This window comes from Hemiscyllium ocellatum (assembly GCF_020745735.1).
Source record: "Hemiscyllium ocellatum isolate sHemOce1 chromosome 27 unlocalized genomic scaffold, sHemOce1.pat.X.cur. SUPER_27_unloc_1, whole genome shotgun sequence".
In the NCBI taxonomy this organism is placed as follows: domain Eukaryota; kingdom Metazoa; phylum Chordata; class Chondrichthyes; order Orectolobiformes; family Hemiscylliidae; genus Hemiscyllium; species Hemiscyllium ocellatum.
Window position 1 is genome coordinate 3,633,459 of NW_026867476.1, and position 13,988 is coordinate 3,647,446.

Here is a 13,988-nt window from a genome sequence, read left to right on the forward strand (position 1 = left end):
GTAAACACGTGGACAAAAACTCAGCTTGTGGATTATAATGTGGAAAAAATTGAGGATTATGCACTTTAACCATAAGATTTGGGGCAGTGACTATTATTTAAATGGAGAAAAACAGTGAAGCTGCAGAACAGACAAAATTGTGGGTCTTTGCGCTTGAAAGACAAAAATCTCACACCCAAGCTCAGCAGGTAATCAAGGGAGATCTTTTGACCTTTATTTAAAGCGATTGAGGTAAAAAATAGAAATGTGTTGCTAAAACTGTACAAGGTACTAGTAAGATTACACTTGGAACACTGTGAACAGCTTTAGTCTCCTTATTTTTAAGAAATGCAGTTCCTAGAATGTTCAGGCGATTGATCCTGGACATGAGAGGATATCCTTTGGAGAGGAGATGGAGCAGGCTGAGCCTGTACTCATTGGAGTTTAGAAGAATGACAGAAGACCAGGCTGAAAATTTCAGGTTCTTAGAGGTTTGACAGGGTAAACCCAGAATTGGTCCTGCCAATTTGCGAGCTTGTAAATTCAATGACTTCTGATTCTCACGGTGCTGCTGTGTCAAGAACACTTCAACCTGGTGCTGCAGTGCAGATGCCGATGGCTTAGTGTGGAAACAGGCTCTTCGGCCCAACAAGTCCACACCGACCCGCCGAAGCGCAACCCACCCATACCCCTACATTTATCCCTTACCTAACACTACGGGCAATTTAGCATGGTCAATTCACCTGATCCGCACATCTTTGGACTGTGGGAGGAAACCGGAGCACCCGGAGGAAACCCATGCAGACACGGGGAGAACGTGCAAACTCCACACAGTCAGTCGCCTGAGTCGGGAATTGAACCCGGGTCTCAGGCGCTGTGAGACAGCAGTGCTAACCACTGTGCCACCGTGCCGCCCATGAATAGCCTCACAATGTCAACTCAGCACATGGTCATTACATTACTAGATATACTGGCATCACATATGGGCTTGCAAAAGAGGAAGACGTTTTCCCTGTGGAAATGGAAAAATTGGTGACAATTGGTTGCACCTTTATGTGATATAGAACTGGTCAAAAATGAAATAGAACATAAAAGGGAGACTGCTTTAGTTGTGTCTAAGGCAGTCTGTACATATGCAGATGCATTAAAACATTAGCACGATCAAATAGGTCAACCTGAATTTGTGCCCATATATACATCACTAATTCTGTTCATCTTGGACAGAGAGGGCATGTATATGCACTCCACCCATTTCAACCCCTGGCAGTTAAATGCCAATTGTTGTTAGCTGATGCATCCTTCATGGCAATGCCTCCACCAGAGTACTCTTGCTCTTTTCTCATACAGTATAAACATTGGTTCTGTAGTTAAATTTATATTCTTACAAATTCTCCCGATGAGTGTAAGAAAAAATATCCGCAACGTACGTCTGTTTGCAGCAATACCAAAGGTGCCTGATTTCAGTGATTAACGACTATAACTGGGCTGGGGTTCATTAACATCAATGCAGACGTCGTGAACAGGGGTCCACCTTGTATGAGATTAACAGCAAAATCCAAACACTGTCATTACTGATGAAATCACTGGTTCAGCATGTTGGATAACAGAATGAATCCCTTCCCTCAGACATATTTAGTTAAATGGCCTCTCCCCAATGTGTATTTGCTGATGTTTAATGTATTGAAATGATCGTGTGACTACAGTCCCGCAGTAAGAGCACCTTAACGGTCTCTCTCAAGTGTAAATACATTGATGGGACATCAATGCCCTGGAATCTTTGACACTTTCCACAGTCTGGCATTTAAATAATTGCTCGTCAGTATGAACTTCCTGCAGTTTCAGCAGCCTGGATAACTGAGTAAACCCTCTCCATAGTCAGAGCAAGTAAAATCTGTTTCCCCAGGGTGTAATCCCTGGTGTCTCAGTGGGCTGGATAACTGGGTGAACTGCTTCCCACACTAAGGTCAGGTGAATGGTCTCTCCCTAGTGTGAGTCTGGTTACTGGTGAGTTCAAATAAACATTTGAAGCAAGACCCACAGTGGGTGCATCTGAATGGTCTCTTGTCACTGGGAACTTGCTGATGAGTTGGATGAATCAGTGAATCCTTTCCCACACTTAGAGCAGGTGAATGGCCTCTCTGGCGTGTGAATTCGACGGTGTGTCAACAGACCAGATGACTGATTGAATCCCTTGACATGCTCTGGGCAGGTAAATGGTCTCTCCGGTGTGTGGGTCCACTTGTGTCTGCTGTGGTCAGAAAAACACCTGAACTTCGTGCCAAAATGGGAGCACGTTGATGGGACATAAGATGGAGAAATCTCTGAATCACAGCTTTTCTGTTGAGAGCAGGTGAATGGTCTTTCGCTCGTACGAATTTGCTGGTGTATCCGCAGGCTGGAAGAATTAGTAAATCCTTTCCCACACTCGGAGCAGTTGAATGGTCTCTCCCCACTGTGACGCTCTGGTGCATCTGCAGGTCGGAGGAATTAGTGAATCCCTTCTCTCCCCCAAACTGAATTTGCTGGTGTTTCTGCAGGTCAGAAGAGTTTGTAAATCCCCTCCCACATCCAGGGCTCTCTCCAGAGTTTCCAATTCAGATGGGAATCTAACTCCCTTTCCACAGTCCTGACGTTTCCAGTGTTTCTCCTTGTTGTGATTCCATTTGTGTTTTGATAGGCCAGGTGATCAGCTGAAGCCTTGCCCACACGCACAACATGTATTCTTCCCACTTTGAATGGCGTTTTTTCCTTTCATGTTCAAAATTTCATGATGTTCAGGTTACGATACAATGAACTGACTTCGTCAGACTTTACTGTGATCTTTGATCCAGATTTCCTGATTGCAAATCAATCCTTCTAATTGCCTGTAAAATTGATTTAAAACATAAAATAAGTAATTGAGAGACAACCTGCAAAAACATGCTTGGTCACCTGCCCAAACACCCCTTTATGTGGCTCAATGTCAAATGTCACTTTTTCACACTCCTGTCAATCAGCTTGGACATTGTTAAATAGCAGATGCCTTACATATACAATTTGTTGTTGATTTGGACATACTTTACAGTTCCTTCATTATTGCGAGGTGAATAACCTGTCACTCCTCACCGAACAGTAACCTGGGACCAGCTTCAGTACATGGACTGCAACAGTTCAAGAAGATCAAACATCATCTTCTCCACAAGCAACTGGAGATTGACCATATCTGCCAGTATTGTTCGTGAAAGGGCTGGGGAGTGGAGTGAGTTGATCTACCCTTATAGAGCATTTACCCTTCGGCTAAATTATCCAAATTCTGTGACTCCATTTCAAAGTGGACTTATGCTGGAGGCTAGGGATCACCTTCTGTATCTAACACTTCCCCCTGGTATGAAGCAGCTCATTGTTGGTGCATCTGTGCTTCCAGACTTAGTTATGTGAGAAATGCTGATAATAAAATAATAGCAAAATAATAGCAAAATACTGCAGCTGAAATCTGAAAGAGTAACAAAACGAGCTGGAATAATTCAGCAGTGTCTGTAGTGAGAGAAAGTATGTGAATGTTTTAGTCAGCTCTAAGTACTGACAATTCATTCATTATCACTTCTAATACGTTTTGGCTTATTTTCCATCTTTATCACTATGGCCTGGGTTACACCTGCTTCTTGGTGTCATGCCTACCACACTGTTTGAACTCATACTCCGAGCAAAGAACTACGAGTTGACTCATAAACAATAATATGCATTTATTGAACACATTTAATATTAGAACAATAAAGTACGCTGTCAACTAACAATAAACTACATTATGCTTTAACTCAACTTTGTATGATTGGATACCACCACACTAGACCTCAGCCGGGCTCCAGGTGTTGATGATGTTTTCTTGTTCCAATGGCCTTGGGGGTGGGTATTCTCAAGTCACCGCGCTGAGTGGGGTTTTGTAACGATTCTTCTCCTTCCGAGTCTTCGTGCCCTTTTGGGAGGGTCTTGAGGATCTGCCAATAGATTGGTCAGGTTTGATTACCCTGATCGATCAGACTTGGTCAGGTGTTGGCACTTGCAGGTGGCTCTTAGGTGTCCATTATGTTGGTGCTGGATGCACATAGCCTGCTCGAAATAAGGGTACTCGGTGCCTCAGTGACTAGCGAATGACTCAATGCTCCCGATTGTCCCGAAGGCAATATTCCATTGTCCCATTCAAGTCCAACTTCAGGCGTGTATTGCAGGGTCTGCAGATGTCCAGTTTGTTTGTAAACCATCGTGAGGGCAGCTGCAGCCTGTCTACATTCTGCAGCATGTGGATTGACAGTTTAGACAAGGTTGGGTTCTGTTTCCGAGCACGCTCTGATCATTGTCCATCTTTTGGCACTCCTTGGTAATTATCATTGTGCATTATTAGTTCATTATTTTGGGTGGCCTATCTGGCAACACTGGAAAAGATAGATGCATTTAATTGTCACACTAACCAAATCAATAATACATTATTAACATGTGGGTTTCCTCTCTCAATCCAAAAATAGAACATTACAGTATAGTACAGGTTTTTCGGCCCTTGATGTTGCGCCAATCTGTGGAATCAGTCTGAAGCCTGCCTATCCTACACTATTCCATTTTCGTCCATATATTTATCCAATGACTATTTAAATGCCCTTAAAGTTGGTGAGTTCCATGTTCCTACTACTGAATAAGGAACCTACCCTGAAATCAATCCTATATCTATCACTCCTTAATGTCCCTCGTACTAACCATCACCGGCTGAGGAAAAAGGCTCTCACTGTCCACCCTGTCTAACCCTCTGATTATCTTATATGTCTCAATTAAGTCACCTCTCAACCACCTTCTCTCTAATGAAAAGACCATCAAGTCCTTCAGTCTTTCCTCATTAGGCCTTCCCTCCATACCAGGCAACATCCTGGTAAATCTCCTCTGAACCCTTTCCATAGCTTCCATATCCTTCCTATAATGCAGTGACCAGAACTGTACACGATACACCATGTACTGCTGCACCAGAGTTTTCTTCAGCTGCAGCATGACCTGCAGCTATGAAACTCGATCCCTCAACCAATAAAAGCTAACCCACTGTATGCCGCCTTAACAACCCGATCAACCTGGGTGGCAACTTTCAGGGATCTATGTACATGGACACTGAGATCTCTCTGTCCCTTTATCTTACCCTTTATCCTGTGCTCTATTCCTGTTGGTCCTTCCAAAGTGAATCACCTCTCACATTTCCGCATTAAACTCCATTTGCCACCTCTCAGTCCAGCTTAACTATGTCTCTCTGTAACTTGCAACATCCTTCAGCACTATCCACAACTTCACTGACCTTAATGTCATCTGCTAATTTACTAACTCATCCTTCTATGTCCTTATCTAGGTCAGTTATAATGATCACAAACAGCAATGACCCCAAAACAGATCCTTGGTGTACCCCACGAGTAAGGGAACTCCAGGATGAACATTTCCCATCAACCACCACCTTTCAGGTAGCCAACTTCTGATCCAAACTGCTAAATCACCCTTAATCCCATGCCTCTGTATTTTGTGCAATAGCCTACCCTGGGGAACATTTGATAATATCTGACTGAAATCCAAATACACCACATCAACCGTTTTAACCTCATCCACCTGTTCAGTCACAATCCCAAAGAACTGAATAAGTTTTATGAGGCACGACCTACTCATCACAAAACCATGTTGACTATCCCTAATCAACTTATTCCTCCCTAGATGATGATAAATCCTATTTCTCATAACCTATCCAGCACTTTACTCACAACCGAAGTAAGGCTCACTGGTCTGTAATTACCAGGATTGTCTTGACTCCCCTTCTTGAACAAGGGGACAATATTTGCTATTTACCAGTCTTCTGGCACTACTCCTGTAGACAATGATGACATAAATATCAAAGACAAAGGCTCTGCAATCTCTTCCCAGGCTAGTCAGAGAATCCTGGGAAAAATCCCATCTGGCCCAAGGGACATATCTATTTTCAGAAGTGCAGGTTCAGGTGAATTGGCCATGCTAAATTGTCCCATAGTGCCCAGGGATGTGTAGATTAGGGTAAATTACCCACAATTTCCAGGGCTGTGCAGGTTAAGTGCATGATTCAGGGGTAAATGTAGAGCAATAGGGCGGAGGGGAATGAGTCTGGGTGGGTTACCCTTTTGGAGGGTCAGTGTGCACCCATTGTGCTGAGTGGCCTGCTTCCACACTGCAGGGATTCTGTGAAGGGAAAGGGATTTTTGTAAACTGTGCTCACCTCTCGTTCTGCTGCAGAGTAGTGCAGGCATGGTGCGGGCCAACCTGCTGGTCATCCAGAGCAGGTCAGTGTGGGGGACTGCTGTCAGCCTTGCCCTGCCCCCTCGCTCCATTGTTGATGTCACAACGTGGAAGTGGCCCTGTCAGTTTGAATGAAACTCCCTCCCTCTGGGCAACTCCTCATCCTGGGAGGGGGAAGGGCAGGGTGCTGCAGAATCTGTTCATTCATAACTGGAGTGAATCCAGGGAGGGAGCAAACTCTACAAACTCAGGCATGTGTCTTAATTACTTGGGTGAGGTGGGATAGAAGGATAGAAATTGGGGAGCGGGAGATATCTTTTCTGTTTTTATTTTTAAAATGCACCCAATTCCCACAAATAAGTGCAAAAGTTACAAGTGCAGCACATGCAGTATTCCTTATTGCAGCTTCAAGCCAGCTGCAAAGGTTTTGCATCCTCTGTTCTTCCTCTGCCTTGGCTCTAGAACATTCAGCTTCCTTCCCCCATCCCACCCCCACCCCACGATATTGATGCTTCCAAGCTGACACTCAAAAATTCGATTTGTCCCTCCATTCTTTCCCAGATGTCTTTTGTGGGATTTGAAAACTTTCCCAATCCTCTGAGTATAGGAGTCGGGAGGTTATGTTGCAGCTGAACAGAACATTGGTTAGGGCCACTTTTGGAATATTGTGCTCAAATCTGGTCTTCCTCCTATCAGAAGGATGTTGTGAAACTTGAAAAGGTTCAGAAAAGATTTACAAGCATGTTGCCAGAGTTTGAGCAGAATAAGCTGGAGCAGTTTTCCCGAGCGCACCGGAGGCTGAGGAATGACCTTTATAAAACTGTTTATAAAATTATGAGAGGCATGGATAGGGTAAATGGACAAGGTCTTTTCGTTGGGATGGGGGAGTCGAGAACTAGAGGGTAATAAGTTTAGGGTGAAGCAAAAAGGGACTCATGGGGCAGTTTTTCATGCAGAGGATGGTGTCTATAAGGAATGAGCTGCCAGAGGAAGTGATGGATGCTGGTAAAATAGTGATATTTAAAAGGTATCTGGATGGGTGGATGAGTAGGAAGGGTTTAGAGGCATATGGGCCAAGTGCTGGCAAACGGGAATAGATTAGGTTCGGATATCTAGTTGGTATGGACAAGTTGGACTGTTTCTGTGCTGTATACCTCTGACTCTGGCTTGCCACTAACATTTGTCACATCTGTATGTTCAGTTTCTCTCAGGTGTCAATGCCTTGATGTCTCATGTCCATTTCATGTCTGGTTGTTTCTCAAGAATCTGCATGGCAGGTTCATCTTGAATTGACTCCCTTTTTTTGCTTCCCAAAATCAGACCTGCTCACTCTCAGCAGTATCCCAAATGTCATGAAAGATATTAACTTTCAGGTGGAGTTATCCAAAATTCAAAGAGATGTCAATTTGTCATTTTTTGCTTTTCTGTCCCTGCAGCACCCTGAATCAACACCTTCAGCAGAATTAGATTGGAGTGAGAATAGAGGGAGACAGAGAGAGAGTGTAAGTGTGTGTGGGATGGTGCTTCCAATTTTGTGGAATAACAAAAGAAAATAATGTTCCGCAGAAAGTAGAATTGTTTGTTCTGAATTTCTATCCTGGACTGACAGTGACATTTTTAACCTCTTTGCAGTGTATTTGAAAATCTGAAGACGGAAGTTTCAAAATCAACAGATGAAGGGCTCATTCCTGAAACGTTGACTCTCTTCCTCAGATGCTGCCTGACCTGCTGTGCTTTTCCAGCACTGCATTTTTCGACTCTGACTCTCCAATGTCTGCAGTCCTCACTTTCGTGTCAAGGTCTGACAGTCACTCAATCCATCAAGACTGCAACAATTATCATCTATGATTCTATAGCAGCAAGGATTTTTGGTTCCTGTTTCACTACATTTTCAGCATCAGTGGGACTAGATGAGAGACCCTATTGTTGCAGCGCCCTGAGTGTGGAGCCTGAAAAGGTTAACCAGTCTGGAAAGAGGAATTCACGGCGGGGAGGGGCTCTACACCTGTTTGTGTGCGGCTGAAGCTTCAGCCATGGAGAAACCCGAGGAATCCCGCCCCATGGAGAAACCGTGGAAGTGTGGTGACTGCGGGAAAGGCTTCTGTGTGCCATCTGCCCTGGAGATTCATCGGCGCAGTCACACTGGGGAGAGGCCATTCTCTTGCCCTGAGTGCGGGAAGGGCTTTACCCACTCCTCCCACCTGCTGGCCCACCAGCGGGTCCACACTGGGGAGAGGCCCTTCAGCTGCCCTGAGTGCAGGAAGGCCTTCAGCAATTCCTCCCACCTGCTGCGGCATCAGCGAGTCCACACGGGGGAGAGGCCGTTCAGCTGCCCCGAGTGCGGGAAGACCTTCACCGAGTCCTCCCATCTCCAGACCCACCAGCGGGTCCACACTGGGGAGAGGCCCTTCAGCTGTCCAGTGTGCAGGAAGGCCTTCAGCAATTCCTCCACCCTGCTGAGGCACCAACGGATCCACACTGGAGAGAGGCCCTTCCATTGCCCTGAGTGCGGGAAGGGGTTTACCCATGCCTCCACCCTTGTGGCGCACGTGCAGGTCCACACCAGGGTGATGCTGTTCTCATGCCCCGAGTGCAGGAAGGGCTTCAGCCAGGCCTCCCAACTCCAGAAGCACTGGTGGGTCCACACAGGCGAGTGGCCATTCCCCTGCCTCGAGTGTGGGAAGGGCTTTGCTGTCTCCTCCGAGCTGCTGCGGCACCGGCGGGTCCACACGGGGGAGAGGCCGTTCAGCTGCCCCGAGTGTGGGAAGACCTTCACCCAGTCCTCCTACCTCCAGACCCACCAGCGGGTCCACACGGGGGAGAGGCCCTTCAGCTGTTCCGTGTGCGGGAAGGGGTTCAGCAATTCCTCCAGCCTGCTGAGGCACCAGCGGGTCCACACTGGGGAGAGGCCGTTCTCCTGCCCCGAGTGCGGGAAGGGCTTTACCCGCTTCCCTTACCTGCTAACCCACCGGCGGATCCATGCGGATGAGAAGCCCCTCAGCTGCCCCAAGTGCAGGAAGGGCTTCACCGAAGCCTCTGCCCTCCTGGCCCACCAGCAGGTCCACACTGACGAGCGGCCCTTCCCCTGCCCGGAGTGCAGGAAAGCCTTCAGCAATTCCTCTGACCTGCTGAGGCACCAGCGGGTCCACACCGGGGAGAGGCCGTTTGCCTGCCCCGAGTGCGGGCGGAGGTTCACATTGTCCGGCAACTTGCGGAAGCACCAGCAGGGACACCAGCGCTCCCAAAGATCAGATTCTGCCAGTGACAATGCTCTAGGTCACCCCCAAGACTGAACCTCCTGCCCGTTCTGACAGCGGGTGTGCTGTGGGAGAGTTGGTGGGTTTTTTTTGGTTTCTGCTGGACTGCACCCATCCTACCGCCCCCCCCACAACAACCCCACAGTGGCTGAGTGGTGGCACAGTGGTTGGCACTGCTGCCTCACAGTGCCAAGAACCTGGGGTGTTTTCCACTCTGGGTGCGACTGTCTGTGTGGAGTTTGCACGTTCACATTGAGTTTGTGTAGGTTTCCTCCGGGTGCTCCAATTTCCTCCCACAGTCCAAAGCTGTGCAAGTTAGTGTGAACTGGTCAAGCTAAATTGTCCCATAGTGGATGTGTAGGTGTGTTACATTAGTCAGGGCTAAATGTAGATTAATAGGGTAGGAGAATGGGTCTGGGTGGGTGATTTCTACCACTTCCTCTGGCAGCTTATTTCATATACACACCACCTCTGCAAGAACAAGCTGCCCCTTAGGACCATTTTAAATCTTTCCCCTCTCATACTAAACCTCTAGTTTTGGACTTCTCCATCCACTGAAACGATTTTGACTATTTACTCTATCTGTGCCCCTCTCGTGATTTTATAAATCTCTATAAGGTTATCCCTCAGCCTCTGATGCTCCAGGAAAAATACCTGCAACTTATTCAGCCTCCCCCTATAACTCAAAACTCTCCAACCCCAGCAACATCCTTGTAAATCTTTTGTGAACCTTTTCGAGTTTCACAACATCCTTCCTGGAGACACAATTTGCAGGTTTACAGTGATATGGACCAGGCCTAACCTCCTCGAAACATTCTAAACAGGTAGCCCAGACCCAAACTTTTTACATTGTTTTTGGCAGAGGTTTCCCAAAATGTGATGCAGCTGGTTAAACTACTTGGCTTCCAGGAAAACCAATATTTATTTACATGCTGTCGGGAAAGGAGCTGTTCCAATTTCCTGCAATGTTACCATAAACACACCCCTTTGGCCAAACACAGTTGAAACACAGGTTCTTACAGGAGAGATGTCAGAGAGAGAGTCAGCCAGAAACATGTATTGAATCAGGGAACCTTTCTTCCCCCAGCAGTTTCAGACAGACTGCTTGTTAAAATCCAAACCAAACCTGGGGGGAAAACAACTGGGAGATCTGCCCTTTCATTGTATGAGTGTTTTGGAAAAGAAATTTCAAACCTGATTATTGTCTCAGCCAGTAACTGTTAGCCATTTGCAAAGTCTCTAGTCCAAGGTGAATTGTAACTTCTACCTTTTACAGCCCCTCTTGAAAAAAATTGCTATGTCTTCAAGAAGGGGGCATTTGTACAGAGCCCCTTCGTTAGAGCTAAGAGTCCTCAGCTCTAGAGAGAGAAGTTGGCTCTCATAGTCATCTATGTATTAGAGAAAGCATTTTTTAAAAAAAAGACAAGGGCATTCCTGACAGAAGATTTGATGGAAGAAGGCACTGAACATTCCAGAAGACGTGTAATATGGCTGTAATCAGAGACACTAAATTCTGTTTTTTTTTTGTTATATCATTGGCACTCTTATTTACTGGAACAGCACACTACAAGAATCACTTATTCGGGTATAGTGAGTAGTTAGAAGGCATTTATTTGGGGTGTTCACTGTTAGAGTTGGATAAATAAATTACTTTTTGTTGATTTTAAAGTGTCAGCAATTTATTTTTATCACTAGAGCAAGTTACACTACTTTTCACCCTAATTTTACAGATTATAGAGCAACCCGCTCCTCTTTGGGTGTTTCACTTTGAGATCTCGGTGGGGATAGAGTGCAGCCGTTGCTTTATAACAGTATTGACATGACATCTTGCTGAATATAATGGAGACAATATTAATCCCAGCCTCTCACTCTGGTTGTGGGTGAATCGGCTTAATTTGGCCACTGTCTCGGAAACCACACAGAGAATCAACTGCTGAAACAATGGTTTACACTTTATTGCATGTAGCAATCAAAACTAAAACCCCTCAAGTAAGAATAAAGAAATTTAACAGGCCCTTCGGCCCTCCAAGCCTGAGCCGATCCAAATGTACTGTCTAAACCTGTCGCCCAATTCCTAAGCATCTGTATCCCTCTGTTCCTCACCGACTCCTGCATCTGTCCAGACACATCTTAAACGAATCTACCATGCCTGCCTCTACTACCTCTGCTGGCAACGCGTTCCACTACCCTCTGTGTGAAGTACTTGCCTCGTGTATCCCCCTTAAACTTTCCACCTCTCACCTTGAAAGCATAACCTCTCATTACTGAATCCTTCACCTTGGGGAAAAAGCTTGTCTCTATCCACCCTGTCTATCCCCTTCATGATTTGGTAAACCTCAATCAGGTTCCCCCCTCAATCTTCTTTTTTCTAATGAAAATAAACCTATCCTACTCAACCTCTCTTCATAGCTAGCGCCTTCCATACATCCTCGTGTTATGCTGAATGGTCTTTTCCACACTGTTGGGATTCTATGATCGTCTGAGGCCTTTTCATTTCCCCAGGATGGAATGGTCATCTACAAAAGGACGCAGGTTCAAGGCAAGAGGGGTCAGTCCAGGGGAGAAGTGGAAGGGAAGGTTTTTTTCCACAGAGGGATGGTGGATACCTGGTATGCACTGCCAGTGAAGGTAGTGAAAGTACGCACCTTAGCAATATTTAAGGTGTATCTTGATTGATACACGAACGGGAGGCGAACAGAGGGATAGAAACCATGCGTGGGCAATAAGTAGCAGGTCTAAGTAAGGATTAAGAATTGACACAGGCTCGGAAGTGGGGGTACCTAAACCAAATAAGAAGAGCCTGTGACTCTGCTGTATTGTATTGATACAGGTTTCCCACACTAAGCGTAAGTAAAGCGTTCCTATGAAACCCTTCATAAGCTGAAATAAAGTAAAGCAAAGAAGCAATTAACAATTAACTTATCCATATATACATGAGTAATAACCAAATTGTTTAAGCTACTTTAAGGTTAAATTTAGGGAGTCGACTATTTTGAGGGGCTGAAATTCATGCCTGTCAAAATTCATACCCTGTCATGAGCAGAAGTCCAACTAAAGAAATAAGAAAACAATTATGGTAATTCTGAAGACCCAGAGTGGAACTAACAGCCAGCAGACTGGAAGATAGTTGTAGAGCTGAACAACGGCAGCCTGCAAAGCTGGAGCGGGACATGATGGCCAGCAATCTGACTCTCAAACATTGATCTATTATCTATGAAGAACTAGGGTCGACTTTTACATGATCAGACTATATTTCACAACAGGAAATATGAGATTTCCAGCATTCAGGTACAATCATACATAGGCATAGGTCTGCATAAATGCTGGGTAGGTTTGGAAGATGACAATCGCAAAGAAGTGAACCTCTTGGTCAAGGTGCTGGATTTGGCAGAAAGATTAATTAGTACCTGACTCCCCTTTCTCCATAGCCAAACCATCACTGGGCTAGGCAAAACCCCAGGATCCAAATAACATACCTATATACACAGACACACACATAAGAAACCCTAACCTATGATTGCATGAGACCACATTTTACGTGTGATAACCTCAAATCACATTTATAAAACATAACCACATAGAGGTTTACACAGGCTCTCGCATGCCATATTGCCTGTGAAGTATTGCAATATTTTATGTCTAATATGTAGTAAATAACATTGTATATAGAGTCAAAGAGACGTACAGCATGGAAACAGATCCTTCGGTCCAACCTGTCCATCCCAACCAGATATCCCAACCGCCAGCACCCGGCCCATATTCCTCCAAACTCTTCCTATTCATATACCCATTCAAATGCCTCTTAAATGTTGCAATTGTACCAGCCTCCACCACTTCCTCTGGCAGCTCATTCCATACATGTACCACCCTCTTGTGTGAAAAAGTTGCCCTGTAGGTCTCTATTATATCTTTCCCCTCTCACCCTAAATCTATGCCCTCTAGTTCTGGACTCCCTGACCCCAGGGAAAAGACTGCCTATTTACCCCATCCATGCCCCTCAATTTTGTAAACCTCTACCAGCCTGTTCAGCCTCTCCCTGTAGCTCAAATCCTCCAACCCGCAACCTCCTTGCAAATCTTTTCTGGACCCTTTCAAGTTTCACAACATCTTTCCGTTAGGAAGGAGACCAGAATTGCACGCAATATTCCAACAGTGGCCTAACCAATGTCCTGCACAGCCGCAACATGACCTCCCAACTCCTGTACTCAATACTCTGACCAATAAAGGAAAGCATACCAGACGCCTTCTTCACTGTCCTATCTACCTGCGACTCCACTTTCAAGGAGCTATGAACCTGCACTCCAAGGTCTCTTTGTTCAGCAACACTCCCTAAGACCTTACCATTAAGTGTCTAAGTTCTGCTAAGATTTGCTTTCCCAAAATGCAGCACCTCGCATTTATCTGAATCAAACTCCATCTGCCACTTCACAGCCCACTGGCCCATCTGGTCCAGATCCTGTTGTAATCTGAGGTAACCCTCTTCGCTGTCCA

General features: G+C 45.6%; 1 protein-coding gene across 1 annotated transcript in view; it reads left to right on the forward strand.

Moving 5' to 3' along the window:
- LOC132807130 (gastrula zinc finger protein XlCGF26.1-like) overlaps positions 1-13,988 on the forward strand; it is a 48,964-nt gene that overhangs the window by 21,321 nt on the left and 13,655 nt on the right. The window contains exons 2-3 of the mRNA XM_060821443.1: positions 7,677-7,742; positions 7,873-9,400. Of these exons, the coding sequence (XP_060677426.1) occupies positions 8,274-9,400 (1,127 nt within the window). The 5' untranslated portion in view covers positions 7,677-7,742; positions 7,873-8,273. The remainder of the gene's footprint in view (positions 1-7,676; positions 7,743-7,872; positions 9,401-13,988) is intronic.